This window comes from Mastomys coucha, unplaced genomic scaffold (assembly GCF_008632895.1).
Source record: "Mastomys coucha isolate ucsf_1 unplaced genomic scaffold, UCSF_Mcou_1 pScaffold21, whole genome shotgun sequence".
Taxonomy (NCBI): Eukaryota; Metazoa; Chordata; class Mammalia; order Rodentia; family Muridae; genus Mastomys; species Mastomys coucha.
This window is the reverse complement of record NW_022196904.1, coordinates 129,576,413-129,593,807: the sequence shown is the minus strand read 5'-3', so window position 1 is coordinate 129,593,807 and position 17,395 is coordinate 129,576,413. Positions and strand designations below refer to the sequence as shown.

Below are 17,395 nucleotides of genomic sequence, written 5' to 3'. Positions count from 1 at the left end.
TGTAGGTAATGTTAACATGACACAAGGCATGCTCCATCAAAGAATCCCCAAATAATGAATTTATGATATGTGTGCGTATGTGTGTGTGGCCATTTGTATACCCAGTGTTTGTGTCGTTATCAGTTGTTCTATAGTTTAAATATCAGTCACAAGACTAATAACAGAAGAACTAGCACAAAATGTGACTTAAAGATGAAAGAAACAATATGAAAGAAGCTAACAGGCAAAACATGTCAGGCCAATGATTACAGTTGTTAATCTTTATTGTCACTATAAATGAATGAAGAGCCACTTAGGAGATCACTGAGGGACACTTCTGTCCGTGCAGATAACAGTGTTTCCAGAAATGATTCACTGAAGCAGGGGATCCGCTCTCCATGTAGGCAGCACCATCCCAGGAACTGGCTAAAGGGAAAAGGGGAAAGCCACTTGAGCACAGGTGTTTTTATTCTATGTGTTCTGGGCTGCCGTGATGGGAGGAAGCATCTCTACTACATAAGCCCACTGCCTTGAGGTCCCGCCTGACCATAGACCAAAACAAAGAGCCAAATAGCCATGGACTGAAAGCTTCTGAAACCATGGGACAAAATAAATGTTTTGGGAAAGTATTTCAGTCACAAGGATGAAGAGAGAGAGAGGGAGAGAGAGAGAATACCATTGGATGGGTAGGGAGGTAGGGAGAGTCTGGGAGAAGGAACAACTATGATCAACATATATTGTATGAAAAAAGAGTTTAGCATTTGCTTCTTATGATCATTGTTGATGGCATGCTGGGAGTATCCACTCCATGCTTTGTGTGTAGTCATTTATTTACTTCTCCCTAAACTGTTAAAAATAATTAGTCTTTCCCATCAGTTTAATTGTCTCATCTGTGTGAAAAATCAGCAGGACTAATATATGAGTTCATTTTTGAAACTTATGCTTCATCTCCACTTCATCAATTGGTTCTTTCTCCATGCCAATATCACCATCTTTGACTACCGTAGCTAAGAAGGACTCTCAACATTGGTCTTCCCAAGCCGCTGTGGCGATGCTGGCCTGTCAAGCTTCCTTATGAAGTTCAGATTCATTAGCTGTAGTTCTGAAGTAAGGTTCATTGATGTTTATAGGGAGGCACTGGATGAAAAGGCTTTCTTTTGTGACAAATATCATTGTCACCCACTGAAAATCTTCTAGTTCAGGAATATGGAATCTCCATTTAGATAAACTTTAATTACTTTTAAAATAATGTGTATTTATCAGGAAATAAAGCTTGAGTGTTTGTTTACATTGCCTGTAAGAATTCTGTTGTTTTTGAAGTTACATGTTTTTGAAGTGGAATTGTCCAGTACATGTATCAGAGAAAGATTTTCTGAAGCAGCGATACACACACTTTGCTTCATGAAGCTGCTCTCAGGAAAGCATGTTCAAGAACAACCCAGTCCAGGAGAATATTCTACACATCTCCACTTAATGTGAGAAAGAGGGTAAGAGTCTGCCCAGGGCAACCCTGACATCCTTGTTCCTTAGTGTGTAGATGAGGGGGTTCAGGGTTGGGCTGAGGAGTGAGTACAGCACTGAGGTAACTTTGCTTCTTTCTGGGCTGTAGTTAGAAGCAGGACTGATATAGGCACAGAACACAGATGAATAGTACACAGAGACCACGATGAGGTGGGATGAGCAGGTAGAAAAGGCCTTCCTCTTGCCCTCAGCAGAACGCATGCGCAGGATGCTGGCAATGATGCAGCCATAAGACAGCAAGGTAAGCACAAAATTGATGCCTCCATAAAAGACATCTGCTATAAGAGTCATAATGCTATTTATGTATGTGGGACTACAGGAGAGCAGGAGGAGTGGGGGGATCTCACAGAAGAAGTGGGTGATGACCTTGGGGCCACAGAATGACAGCCGTGTCATCAGACCAGTGTTGATAGATGCATTCAGAGCACAGATGGACCATACACCCATGGCCAGAGTCCCACACAGCTGTGGGCTCATCCTAGAGCTGTAGTGCAGGGGAAAGCAGATGGCCACATAACGGTCATAGGCCATGACAGTGAGCAGCAGCAGCTCTGAAGACAAGGACCATACAAGGAAAAAGAGCTGGGCCATGCACCCCTTGAAGGAGATGGTGTTTTCCTCAGACAGTAGACCAATCAGTGCCTTGGGAAGCACAGAGGAGGTACAGATAATATCCATGGTAGCCAGGTTGCACAGGAAAAAGTACATGGGACTGTGGAGCCCAGTGCTGGAGGTGACCAAAGCAATGATCACAATGTTGCCCATTAGAGCCACGGTGTAGAGGGACAGGAAGCAGCCTGTTAGGAACAGTCTTAGACTAGGGTGCTCTGAGAACCCTTGCAGAACAAACTCTGTCACTACTGTCTGGTTGGGCCTTGACATCATGATGGAAGTTATCAGGTCCACTGCTGTGTTTGTCAGCTTCTGAGAAAATATCACAATTTACCACTCCAACATCTGACTTTCAAACTTGATCATCTCAACATTCTCTGCTGTCAGAAAGAAAAGGAGTAAATGTATTTCCTTCAGGAAAATTTTTTTATCTCATATTTGTCTGTAGCACACTTTTTGGAAACCACATATATTTCATTTACTTTTAACTTTCTACCTAAAATCTCCCACTCTCCTGATTTGCATCAAGTGGGATATCTTGTCTTTCCTTGTCTTCTTGAACACGTGGATTGAGTGGAGCATCTCTCACTCAGGACCTGCCTGTGCTTTATTTCTCCATCACTGCCAAGCATTGTGATCGTCTCACAGTGATTAGAGGCACAGCTAGTTACTCCTTGCCTTCTTCACAGCAGATAATCGCCACATGATGGCATCTTTTGGAAGGATACACACTGGCATGGTTCTTTTACCCTGTTTTATCACCTGGCCTCCTGACTTCTCAGTCACTTTTTCTTCTCTGATATTTGGAGTGGGGGCTTTACTAACAATCTCAACATTATAGTTGACATCTCTCATGGCCAAGTAGCCATATATTTTCTGAATTTAACTTACTGTAATCTGTGACTTCTTTTGTTGTTGATTCTGTCCTGATTCTAACTGACCTCTAATCTATTGCCCCAGAGATCATTTGTCAAAACCTAAGCCTGTACATTCAAAGTCCGTCTGTGGCTTTTATATCTCGATTAACCACAGTCCCACCAAAGCCATCATTCCAACTGCTAATTCACTGCCATTCTCCACAGCTTTTCCTGTGTGGTGTTAATGGCCTTTTGAGGAAGCTTACCCTCAGCTGTCTAGTGTTTCACAACATGTGTTCTATGTAGAACAGCTCCATCACTGTGACTCACTGTCTCGCTTAAGACTATGCACTTGATTCCACTCCCTACACAGTGGCCACAAGGGTTTTGAAACCAGCTCACTATTGACATCAGGATTGTGGGCTTGCTCACCTTCCATAAGAATCTGATGTTTGATTGATCTGAGCAGCAGCCAGGAGCCTGTGTGCAATGAAAGTAACATTAGCACCTGAGTGCCACACAGGCCCTGGAGCCTTTGTGGAGTCAATGGTCAGCCTCTGCACCTCTGCTAGGTATCTGCTTTCAGTTTTGTCCTCACCTCTTATGGCAGGAGTAGAAAGGAAGGACTGCCTATTCTTTGACTGGCTTTCGAGGTGAAGTCAGGCTTTTGTCTCATGCTTCTAGAAAAGGTTTGTCAGCTGCTGTAGAGTCACCACGGTGTGTGCCGTTCATCTGTGACTGAGCACAGCAGGTCTCTGCTATGATCCGGAGGAGAGCAGGGTCTGAAGTGTATGTCATGCATCTAAAAAGCAAGTGTTGACAAATGTAGAAGCAGCTGCCACCAGACTGATCCAGAACCCATGGAGTTTTCACGTAAATTCTTAATGTTTCATATTGTTAATATCTTAAAATTTTGTTAATTGTTAATGAGGGCCTTATTACTATTTTCAGATTCTTTCAATAAATAAACTTGTTAAAAAAAGACTATGCACTTGATAGATAATTAGAAGATTCTTGTTCTACAAGGCAAGACTGGTGTTCTGCATCCTCTTATGTGTGTCATCTAACTGTAGATTTCCAGACATTGTAACTCATGTTCCCAGTGTCTTTAGTTGCTGCCCAGTTTGTGTGACTGCTTGTCATTTCCAACATTTTCCGGTTCTCCCTCCATCATCCAAGGAGTGCAGAGTGCGAACCCTCAGTTATCTGTTCCTTTTGTCCTGAGTCTACATCCACAATGACTCTCAGACTCCTTCAGCTTGTCAAGCTCTATAGCTTGACAGAACAGATCCATCAGATACCACCCACTTGTTTTCTCTATAGATTTCTACATAAGTTCATATGTGAACACACTCTACCACTGTATATAAACCTGTATGTGGCAATCTTATGCAGGGATATTTATGTTGAAATATTCTTTGCTTTGTACCTCTCCTTCAGTGCCCACAGTTAAAAAAAAGAGATTGTACCCAATATAGCAGTGCTCACCATTTCCCCACTTTTTCCTACACCAGCATAATCACTTCATTTTCTTTGATTATATTTTATCTCACATATCTTTTCCATCATTCAGGACCTATTTTCTACACAGCTTAGTAGTAAGTGTTGAGTTTTAAACATAGCTGTCTTCATTTCAAACTAGAGATACTCGTATACTATATTTACATTCTGCAACCATGTGACAGTGTTATATCAGACCATGTTTCTCCCCATTCTGCATCCCATTCTCTTTTTCTATCCCACTAGAGAACCTAATGAATATTTGGCAAAGCAAGTAGCTCTACAAAAACAGAATTACAATGGTGAATTCCTTTAATGGTCTTGGCAGCTTCTCTATCTGGCTAGCTAAGAAAACCATACTTGAAATTTGTAATACTTTCCTGAATGTACTAATAACTCATAGATGGTAATAACTCCTACATCCAGGGTTCACTTGCTTCTCAATACAGGAAGTGTTGATGAAGATTGACTCTAGGTTGAGCTGGAAAAATTGAAATCTGTCAAAAATGTTTGCTATTTGAAAAAATTATCACCACACTAAAAGTACATCTATACAACTCTAATTACATGGAAAATAGGTTATGCATTTTAAATGACACATCTCAAAAGAAATGACATAGAAATATATTAAATCTCATGATGTGAGGACCCATAAATATTTCCACACATGTACATGCACATGTTATATTACAAAGAAAAAAAAGAGGCACAGAAGTTATAGGAGAGGCAGCATCTCTGCTAGCTAGTCTTATGCCAACTTGACTCAAGCTGTAGTCAGTTGAAAGGACGAAACCTCAACTGAGAAAATGCCTTTATAAGATCCAGCTGTAGGGTCTAGCATAACTGTGCTCTAAGAGGTTTCATATAGTTGCTGATAGAAACATGCAGAGACCCACAGCCAAACATCAGGCAGAGCTTGGGGAGTCTTGTGGAAAAGGAAGGATTAAAGGAGCCAGAGAGGTCAAGAACACCACAAGAAAACCTATAGAACCAACTAACCTGGGCTCGCAGGGGCTCACAGAGACTGAACCGCCAACCAGAGAGCATGCACGGGACAGAACTAGGCTTCCTACACATACATAGCAGATGTACAGCCTGGTCTTCACACGAGACAACTGGAGCAGGGTGTCTCTGACTCTGTTGCCTGCCTTCAGATCCCCTTTCCCTAACTGGACTGCTTTGTCTAGCCTCAAGACCAGAAGATTATCTAGTATTACTACAACTTGATATGCCAATGTAGGTGGATATCCATGGGAAGCCTTCCTTTTCTGAGGAGAAAGGGAAGGGGAGATGGGAGAGGTGAGGTGAGACTGAGGGACTGGGAGGGAGAGGAGACTGAAATTGAGATGTAAAGTAAAATTTAAAAATTATTAAGAAGAGGAAAGATCCAGCTGTAAAACATTTCCTTAATTAGTGATTGATGGGGGAAGACCCAGTTCATGTCACATGCTTCCATCCCTCGGCAGGCAGTCCTGGGTTCTAGAAGAGCAAAGGCTGAGAAAAGCAATAGGGAACAAGTCAGTAAGTAGCACACCTCTATGGCCTCTGCACCAGTTTTGCCTCTAAGTTCCTACTCTGTTTGAGTTCCTGTCCTGATGTTCTTTGATGTTGAACAATGATATGGAAATGTAAGCCAAAGAAACCTTTTCCTCCCCAAGTTGCTTTGGTCATGGTGTTTCACCATAGTAATGAAAACCCTAAGACAATCTATTCACCAAATGATCCTGGTCAAACTGGAAAGTTTCATCTAGAAGAATAAAACTGGATCCTCATCTCTGGCAAAGCTCAACTCCAAGTAGATCAAGATCTCAACCTAAGACCTAACACCCTGAGATGATAGAGAAGAAAATATGGAATATGTTTAAACTCATTGTCAAAGGAAAGGACCTTCTGAATGGTGCCATGGCAACACAAGCATTAAAATCAATAATTGAAAAATGGGCTCACATATGAGTATAAAACATCTGTACAACAAAGAACACCATTTGTGTTAAGAGCAGCCTACATAATGGCTAAAAGTCTTTTCCAATTATACATCTTACAGAAGGTTTTATATATCTAGAATATATAAAACTTAAAGTTAAACAATAAGAAAACAAACGACCTAACAAAAATGAAGGATGGAACTAAACAGAAGGTTTTCAAAAGATGAAACACATATAGCTAAAAAAAAAAAAATATACCAAAAAACATTTCTTTAAATATTCAATATCCTAGCCAGTCAAGAAATGAAAATGAAAACTTCTTTTTGATTCAATCTTGCCCTACTCAGAATGGACAAGATAAAGAAAAACAAAATAAAGCAAAGCCTCCAACAACAATGACAGCAGATGCTGGCAAAGATGCAGGAAAAGGGAATACTTGCTCACTGACAGTGGGCGTGTAAAGTGGTACAACCACTTTGCAAATTAGTATGGACTTTCATAACAAAGATGGAACTAGATCTACCACATGATCCAGATACCCAAAGGCATTTACCCAAAGGACTATATATCTTCCTAAAAAGACACTTGCTGTTTCATAGACATTGTTGATCTATTCACAATAGCTAGGAAATGTAAACAAGATAAATGTTCATAAAATGGTGATTGGATAGTAAAACTGTGGTACTTATGTAATGGAATATCTTCAGCTTTTAAAGAGAACGAAATTACCAAGTTTGCAGGAAAATAAAGCTGGAAGCAATTATCCTGAATGAAGTAACCCAGACCTAGAAAGACAAACATCACATGACTTTTCTCATGTGTGGATATTATCCTTTCAGCATTAGTTATGTGTATTTCCTTTAGAATACTCATAGAAATTAGAATCTAGTAATGCACCTTGGGTGAAAAGGGATCTTCTAAGCAAGAAATGATATAATACAGTATATAGATAGGAGAAGGAGAAATTTAAATAAGAATTATAAAAGGGATTGAAGGGTGGGAGGAAAGGTAAAGAAAGGAATGTAGGGAGAGATAAATATCATATATCTTCTACTGTAGTTGGCAAACATATAGATAGTATATATTTAGTAGTTATATACTAGGAAATATTTACATAATGTAAAAGTAATTTTAAAAGAGTTACCATATAATGGGGTACCCCAACTGGACACTACATGCTATCAAATAAACCTCTACCACCAGGAAATGGTTACCTCCTTTTGAGATACTAATTACTGAGTCCTAAAGATCCTCAGACATCACATGCCATTGCCACTGTTCTTGGTTTTTCTCTGGTAAGATTCTATTGCTGGAGACAACACCTACTTGAACAATAAACATGGAAAAATCAAGTGGATACTGATTTGAAGATGCTTTGCACATTACTTAAAGAGAAAAAAGATCATCATAGATCTCACCCAGATCTGGACCTCATGAGCTACAACAGCAGCCTCTGGCAAGAGGTACCTACTGACATGATAGTGACTTAAATGTTATGGGGCAACCAACCACATCATGACTAAATTTAAGGCCCACTGCACAAGATGGAACCCATACCTGTCAATGTTAACAAGGTCAAGAACCTTTGATAGATAGGTTACGGGCTGTAGGGGAAAATCTACTACTGTTATTGTACTAAATAAAGTAATATTAAAATGACTTCTAATAATTTATACCCACAGACAAGTGCATCACCTAACACTGGGCAGAGAAGCTGCTGCTGCTTCTTTCTCTGGATCTTCTAACCTTTTCCCTTATTTTATTGTTCTCATTGAAGGTAATTTTTCATGAAATATATTCTAATCACAACCCCATCTTCTTCCAGATAGTCCCCAACTCCATGTCTATCCAACTCTATGCCTTATCTCTCTCTCTTTAGAAAATAGTCAGGCAAATAAAAACAAATAAACCAGAATTTTAACAATCATAAGAAATATACATACACATACAAAAACAAAACCTATAAAAACAAAAATTAAAAGCCATAATGTAGAAACAAAAGACTATTAGTATTAAAAATACACAAACAAAAAATATAAGACAAGAAATCTACAGTAATATCATTAGTTTATTTCATATTGGTTATCTTCTGGGGATGGAGCCTATTCTTGTGTGGTTGATATACCCAGTGAGAATCCATTGAAGAAAACTAATTTTTCTATTGCAAGAAGATTCCAAGGAGATCACTTCTTTTTTTTTTTTTTTTGACATTTTTTATTAGATATTTTCTTTATTTATATGTCATATGATTTTTCCTTTCCCAGTTTCCCCTCCCACAAACAAACAAACAAACAAAAACAACAAGAACAAATCCCTGTTGCCCACCCCCCCATTCCCCATGCTTGCCACCCCACCCTCTCCCACTTATTGGCCCTGGTATTCCCCTACACTGGGGCACAGAACCTTCACAGGGCCGAGGTCCTCTCCTCCCATTGATGATTGACTTTGCAATCCTCTACTATACACATGCTGCTAGAACAATCAGCCCCACCATGTATACTCCTTGGTTGGTGGTTGAGTCCCTGGGAGCTCTGAGGGTACTAGTTAGTTCATATTGTTGTTCGTCATAGGGGGCTGCAAACCCTTCAGCTCCATTGGTCCTTTCTCTAACTCCTTCACTGGGGACCCTGTACTCAGTTCAATGGATGGCTGTGAGCCTCTACATCTGTATTAGTCAGGTACTGTCAGAGCCTCTCAGGAGATAGCTATATCAGGCTGGCTTGTCCTTCCTTCAGTCTCTGCTCTATAGTTAGTCTCTACAACTCCTTCTGTGGGTAGTTTGTCCCTCCTTTTAAGAAGGAATGAAATGCCCACATTTTGGTCTAAGGAGATCACTTCTTAGGAATGAGAGCCTGTGCTCACTTTCCCGTTTGAGCACTGGGACTCCCTCTTGCTTGGATCGGCATAGGCCATGCACCTGTGCATGCTTTCAAGTCTCTGAGTTCATATGTGCACCAACCCTGTTATGTCTTGAAGAGAGTTTCCTTAGTGTCATCCACCCTCTCTGGCTCTTACACTCTTTCTGCCTACTTGTCTGCATAGATTCATGTACCCTAAAAGGAGAGAGGTTCGCTGAAGGCATCTCATTTAACAGTTAGAGAAGCTTCTTCTTATAGTAGATGGTGATTAACACAAAGACCTACATGCTAGCTATGGGCTTGGTCACAGTGCTCAGGCCTAAATGGGAGACCACACCGTTTCCTCAAGACTTAGGGATCTTCATGGAAGAGGGAAAGGAAAGAAGATTTATAAGTGCCAGAGGTGTTACGTGACTTCAAAGAAATAGTGTTTTCTGAAAACACATGCCATGGTGATTTTACAACATACACAGATCTGCAAAAGCTCAAGCCAGTCAAAATCCCAGCACAAGAAAGAGGTGGGCACATAGTCCCACCCTGTACTGAGGAGCTATTGGCAAGTGTAGATGCTAGGAAGGGCAGTCAGTTTTATTTAATTGATGTAATTCTGGTATATAGACAGCATTCCAAAGTAGATCTCACACCTAATAGTTGTTGCCAACACAAACTGGACTTAGTGAGTTTTAAAAGAGAAAGAAAGGGAAAGAGAATGAAGTCACTCACTCAAGTCAAATAGCTTTGACCATAGCAGGAAGTCTGTATCCAAAAATTGATCCTACAATTCATTTCTTGGTGTAGCAGAGCTATCAACTCTCAGCTTAGCTACGATGGAGGTAAAACCCTTTGGTAATGTGAGGGTCATTGAAGTACAGTCTTATTACAATGAAATCCAATGTTTAAAATTTGTTCTTATTTTGGACTTGTACCACAGTACGAGCCAAGATTTTAAACTCTACTAAATACAAAACAAACAAAAAAACTTTATATATTCATGTTCATTTAAGAAAATACTAGTAGTGATGTATTATTTTTAAGTATACAGTTAATATGTTTGGAGTTATTTAAAATTTATATTGAGAAAAATGTATTTTCACTATTGCTGTAGACGAGCATCTATATAAGACTGTTAAATTGATTGTGGTTTTATATCAAACAACTTTTATAATACTTATTTTTATTGTTATAATATTTTATAAATTTTAAGGAATATGACAAAAAAAATATTGTAGGTATTGAAGGGGGTGTTTCTGGGAGGACCGATGGTACAAAAGGGAAACAAGAGTGTGATTCAATTTTATTTAATTAAAATATGTTTTTTAAATGTTAACAAATTCAGATAAATTGAAATCATGTAACTTTTCTCATCATAATGCAATAAAAGTTTTAAAGTAAAAGGGATAATAACAAAAAATTAAATCCAAAGTGGTACAAGGAAGTGAGGAGGTAAGAGAAGAAAACAATGAACTAGAAAGCAAACAGTGAAGAAAATCACATTTAAACACTGCTCCTTTAGAAAGTGTGCAACTCTGATTGTAGTCTGGAAAATTAATCAAAAATAAAATAAAATAAAAGATCATAAATAAGATTAGAGGAAAGACTTTAAATATCTAGTAGGGCTTCAAGAGATTCAAAGCAATGGTTTTGAAAAATATGTCAATTATATTTGAAGATACAAAAATGGTAAGACTAATTGAAAACAACTACAAGCAAATCAAAACCATCTGTATCTGTAAGAAATTAATTGTTGTTTTAGAAATGTACCCAGTGGTTATACTGGAGAGACTTATATGGTAATGAACAAACCCAAGTTCTGCTCAGCTCCGAGTTTCACTGAGGTTTAAACAGTAGAAATCCCTCTTCCCACTCATTTTATAAGACCAGCACAAGTTACTAAGACATGCAACAGGAAAGCATAATGTAAATACTGAAGATGGACCAAAATAGCAAACTATTGAATGAAATAATAAGCCTTTCTGATTACAAAGGGCTTTATTCCATGAGTTCAAATCCCATTTAGCAAGGTGATGGCTAAGGGTCACCAATTATAATCTATCACAGAAGTACAAATTGTAAAAGTTGTTTATTCACTAACCTAACTTTACAAGAAGTAAGGAATCTGGAGAGATGCCATAGATACAATATAACATAGAGTACAATATAACACATTATAGATGAAGATGACATAGAGAAAAGAGCCTCCCATTACCAGTGAGAGGACTTATATTTGAGAGACAGAGAGAAATCAAGCCGATAGGCTTGAGCTCAGTCCCAGATTGCACCATTGAATTCTATTACTGAGCAGAGCCATATGATTCCTCTCCTCAGCCAGTACCTAAACACTGAACACCTGGACCACTGGCTAGGGAATGAAGACACAATCACCATTACATCTTCTTAAACATGGGGCAACATAATGTAGAAGACAATTGCACTGATGAGGTAGTAAGACAGGGAAGCAAACACAGATCTTTGCCTTGTGTCTTATTTAGGGTTTCCTTTGTGATAAAACACCACGACCAAAAGCAACCTGGGAACAAAAGATTTATTTGGTATGCACACCCTTCCCAGACTCCTGTCCATCATCAAGGGAAGTCAGAACAGGAGCCCAAAGAAGGAACCTGAATATAGAACTGAGCCAGGGAAGATGGAAGAACCCTGACCACTGGCTTGCTCAGCCTTTAAAAAAATTCCATTTATTAAAGATAGATTTATCTCACATTATATAACCTGACTACAGTTACTCCTCTCACTAATCCTCCTAGTTTCTTCCCACCTTCCCTACCATCTGGATCCACTCTATTTCAGTCTCTCATTAGAAAACAGATTTCTAAGGAATTATAATAAAATAAGACAAAACAAAACACACTGAATTTGGACAAGACAAACAAACAGAAGGAAAGAACCCAAGAAATAAAAATCAGAGACCCACCCACTCATTCCCATAATCAGGACTGAAATGAAAACACTAAGCTGGAAGTCAAAATACATATGTAGAGGACACGATGCAGACCTGTGCAAGCCCTATGCAATTTACCTCAGTCTCTGTGAGTTCACATGAACTTTGATCATGTTGATATAGAGGGCCTCATTTTCTTGGTATTCCCCATCATCTCCAGCTCTTATACTCTTTCTTCTCTTTTATGAGGTTCCCTGAGTCTTGAGGAGAGGTGTTTATTTGATAGAGACATTCCATTTAAGACTTAATGTTCCAAGTTCCCTCACATTCTGCATGATGTCTGGTTATGGGTCACTGTATTAATTTTCATATACTACAGAAAGAAGCTTTTCTGGAGATGACTGAGCAAGACATTGATCTATGAATATAGTAGAATGTCATTATCAGCCTGCTTTCTTATAGCACCCAGGACCACTAACCCTGCTATGGTACTGCCCATGGTAAGCTGAGCCCTTCCACATCAATTCTTTTATTAAGAAAATAAATTCCAGATTTGCCTACAAGTAATTATAGAAACATTTTCTCAGTTGAGAGTTCTTCTTCCAAAACGACTCTTCTTTGTGTCAAGTTGACATAAAACCAGCCAATACAACCTGGAACTCAATGCCAGGTCTTCTGAGTTGAGGCCTAACATCAGGGAGAAACCTAAGTCTTTATACCCAGGCCATAGATCCTATGCACAACTTCTAGTCTTGTCCAAGCATCAGGTGGAGACCTTTGCATAGTAGGATAGGCTAATGTTTTATCCTCTATCACTGTCAGATGGTAAAGCAATAAAATAAGGGCCAAGTCACAGAAAACCTACTAAATGAAATAATAATTATAAAGCCTTGATGTTGGAAGAGAGACATCTCCTCAGCGCAGCAGGACTGCAAATAGACATCATGAGAAAGTGGCTTCATTAGGCACCTTGTACGTAAGCTGTGAAGATCCTAAAACACTAAGAGAACTCTAAAGTCATCAGGAGAAAAAAGCCAACTTAGATATAAGAGAATCCAACTAGACTAAGAGTAAAACTTCCAATGAAGGATATGTTCAAAAAATGTCATTAAGAAATACATATATAGACTTCCCAAGGCAAGCAAGCCTGATAGAACCCACAACCACCAGAGAAGGCTACAAAATATTTTTAAGGTAGCCTCACATCTTAAGATGAAGAAAAATAATATCTATAAAAAGGTGTAAAATACATTAAAGGACAGATATACAAGAGGAAATAAAAAGAATAAAACCTTGCCAGTCAATACACTAAACCATCAAGTCACAGAGGTGAATGGCAGAGAGGAGGATAATAAATAATAAGAGATATTCAAAATCAACAGAGAAAAATGAAACAACACAGAAGACACTGATAATGACAACTTTGACCATAAACAGAGTAAAGGGAATAGATGGGCCCCCAAAAAACCAACAACAAAAACAAAACAACAACAACAGTAACAAACTACACCACAAAAAAAAGCAGAAAGTAGGTTAAGGTTACAAGATCACACAAGAAATTAGTCACATTTTCACATACCAATAGATGTTATTGCTAGTAACAAAATTGCAAAGGAATCTTTTTCACAATAGGTAGAAAACCCCTTAATATATTAGGAATAGATTTAGCTAAGGATGTGAGTAACCTCTTTAATGAAAATTACAAAACAAGCTAGGCAGTGGTGGCATAAGTCTTTAATCCAAGCACTCAGAGGCAGAGATATGCAGTTGGATTTCTCTGACTCTGGGGTCAGCCTGGTCTACAGAGTGAGTTCAAGGACAGCCAGAGCTGTGCAGAGAGACCCTATCTCAAACTGAGCCAGGGAACCCCAATGGAAGAGTTAGGGAAAGGACTGACAGAACTGAAGGGGATTGCAACCCTATAGGAAGAACAGCAGTATCAATTTACCAGACCTCTCCGAGCTCCCAGAGAATAAGCCACTAACCAAAGAGCATACATGGACTGATCTGTAGCCCCTGCTAGGTATGTACCAGAGTACTATCTTTTCTCATTTCAGTGGGAGGGGATGTGCTTGGTCCTGTAGAAGCTTGATGACCCATCAAAGGGGGATGCTAGAAGGGTGAGGTGGGAGTTGGTGGGTGGGCGGGGGAGCACCCTCTTAGTGTCAAAGGGGAGGAGGGGTAGGATGGGGAATTTGTGGAGGGCAGATTGGGAAGGGGGACAACATTGAAATGTAAATAAATAAAATAATAAAAAAAGAAAGGAAAGAAATGGGTGAGAAGAATTAATATTGTTAAAATATATTACCCAAATTATTTTTAGCATCAATGCAATTATATTCATTATAACACTAGAAACTGCAATCTCAAAATTCATGTGAAAACACTATAGACCTGAAGCCAGGGCTTAATGTGGCAGCCATGAACAAAAGAACAATGTATGGGCATTTCTATGCATGGTTTCAAGATACCCACCGTGTTGGGTATCTTGATCTCAGTATGAAAGAGAGGGTAGACCATGGGAAAGATCAGAGAACCAAGGAATGAGCACAGGAACCTGCCACCAGCCATTTTTCACATAGGTACTGTGAACATATTGGAGAGAAGGGAAGATCTCTTCAATGTGTATATTGGTAAAACTGGATGTTCACACGCCAAAGAATGAAACAAGATCTTTCCTTTCTCTCTTCATGAATCAATCCAAAATGGATCAAAGATCAAAGCTAATGCCAGAAAGAAAAGAAGAAACATTTCAAATCATCTGAATAAGCAACATTCTTTCAGATAAGACTCTCAAAGCACAACAGAAGCAAAAATAGACAAATGAGATTATATCAGCTTAGGAAATTCCAGCAGAGCAAATGAAAATTAGCAAATATTTTCAAAGTAATCATCTGATAGGAAATTAATATCCAGAATAAAAGCTTCAAAGTAAAAAAATGACAAATAACCCAGTTTAGTAAGTGAACACATAATCTGATTTCTTATTTTTAAAAATTACAATCTGTTACAGGATATATGAAAATAGGTTCATTAGCCATCGGCAGAATGGCAGTCAGATAACAAGGAGATGTCATCTCACCTAGCACAATGGCCATTAGGAAAACAAAGACCACAAATGTTAGTTTTAAAAAAATCAAATTTACACCAATATAAATTAGCATAGCCATTGTGGAAACTGTATGAATGTCCCTCAGTAAATTAGAGTTAAAGCTTGCATAAAGATCAGAACTTCACTGCTGGGTATAGATCTGAAAGAACTGAAATCAGCACAACAGAGACACCAACACTCTCTTGTGGAAAGTGTTCAGAATAATAAATAATAAGCATCACTATCCATCTGGTGATGGGGGATAAAGAAAAGGTAATATTCACATACAGTGGAACATTATTCAACCACAAAAACATGGTTCCCTGTACATGCACAGCAAAATGGATAGAAGGAGAGAATACCATGGTGAGATAAATAAACCAGACACAGAAAGATAAACACATTCACCCCTCATTTGTGGAAACTAGAAAATTCTATTTTAGTAGAGAAATGATCAGTAGACATGGTAGTAGCAAAGACAAGGAAGACAGGAGAATGAGAACTAAGCACATTAAAAAGAGAAATACGTTCTAGGGCTCTGCTTAGTGGAGTGACTACACTCCACAATCATCTTATGTATTACCAAATAACAAGAAGAGAGGGGCTCAAAGCTTGAAAAGACAGAGATGACAAAGTCACAGATACAAAAATATTTACTTTAAATATTTGTAAACATATTGAAATATCATTCTGTCTCATTAACATATACAATGACCTTCTGTTACAAATAACAACACAGATATATGACATTCATGGCAGATTTATTCATATACCAATTCAGAAGAATATATCCCAGGAAAGACAAAATGTAAGCAGAAAATTTAAGGTGTGCAGAATAGGGAAAAAAAAAGAAAAAAGAAGAAAAAAGAAAATAAAGCCAAAACCCCAAAACACCACCCAAGTCCAAATTGTGTCGCCCATGTACTCACTGGAGCTTTCCAAACTCTCAGTGGCCATCCCTTTAAAGAAAACTGAGTTCTTTACCATCCCCCTAACGCCCCAGCCAGAGTCCATCAATTCTGAAGAGTTACACTTTTGGGGAGAAGGACAAGGGTGAGAGGGTGGACCTGGGAGGAGTGGGGAAGTAAATATGATCACATTGTATAAAATTCCCAAATAATTAATAAAAATAAGTATATTAGGGGAAAAAGATGTGCAAAATAACTTCACAATGGAGTTAAATGCTTTCACATGGAAGAAAATGCACCCAAACCCAGATCTGCAGCAGAAAATACCCATCTACCTCTTAATTATTGAGATCTGAACAAGACAGCGTGAAAAGACTTCAGGGAATTATGAAAATGTCCTGCATCTTCATGGAACTGGGTTACCTGAAATAAACCATTCTGCAAAACCATAGAGTGATTTAACAACTGTAATTCTGTTCCTCAAGTGTACCTTGAAAACTATAAAGAAAGACCCCTTTCACGTGTTAAGTTTACTTTGATTAAAACTTTCAAAATGTGTGTTAGAGCAGATGGAAATGATATTAAGGGTAATCGGGGCCTCATGTCTTGAAGTGGAGAGAAGAGTCACCTATGAGAAAGGGGAGTGTGACCTCTGTGGAGTAGGATTTTTAATGGAGAGGTCTGCTGGAGACATGTCTTTTGACCAGCCTAACTCAGTGTCTTTGCAACTGGATCAATCCCATGGCCATATCTACACTCATGTACTCACATTACATCAGAGATAGACTGTGAGTGTGCACACCACAGGTGACAGGTCTGCACTGAACACCGGAAAACACCAACGATTCCACAGCATATGTGCTGAATTTTCTGATCAAAGCTAAAGAACCACACTGAAAATTAACACATTCCACTGGTGTCCACCGAGAACACTTAGAAATAAAAACAGAACAGTTACAAGAAACAGGTGAAGCCTGATAAACAGGCCTTTCGGTAAAGGGAATGAGGCTTGGTCAGGCTAAGGCATGGGCATGTGGGGAACCTGAAAGATCCTGTAGTACTGTGAAAAACAGGAAGAACTGAGTAAGAAGCAGGTGTCACCATGAAGGGCTCCTTTTGTGATCCTTGAAGTACCTAGAACAGGAACAACTAATGACACCAGACAGTGGGATTCTGGGATTTCCCCACTCCACATTCCCCACTGCCTAGTGAACCAAGGAGGCTTTGTTCCTGAAGAATAAACAGTGT

At 38.9% G+C, this 17,395-nt stretch overlaps 1 protein-coding gene and 1 long non-coding RNA gene across 2 annotated transcripts in view; both read right to left on the bottom strand.

The window, feature by feature from the left end:
* Positions 1-245: 245 nt before the first annotated feature.
* Positions 246-17,395, bottom strand: part of LOC116103186 — a 32,143-nt gene continuing 14,993 nt past the window's right edge. The window contains exon 2 of the long non-coding RNA XR_004123428.1: positions 246-405. This is a non-coding gene — a long non-coding RNA (uncharacterized LOC116103186). The remainder of the gene's footprint in view (positions 406-17,395) is intronic.
* LOC116103184 (olfactory receptor 13A1-like) lies at positions 1,450-2,400 on the bottom strand. Its single transcript, XM_031388738.1, has one exon. It carries the CDS (start codon positions 2,383-2,385, stop codon positions 1,450-1,452), a length of 936 nt encoding a protein of 311 aa, XP_031244598.1. The 5' UTR covers positions 2,386-2,400.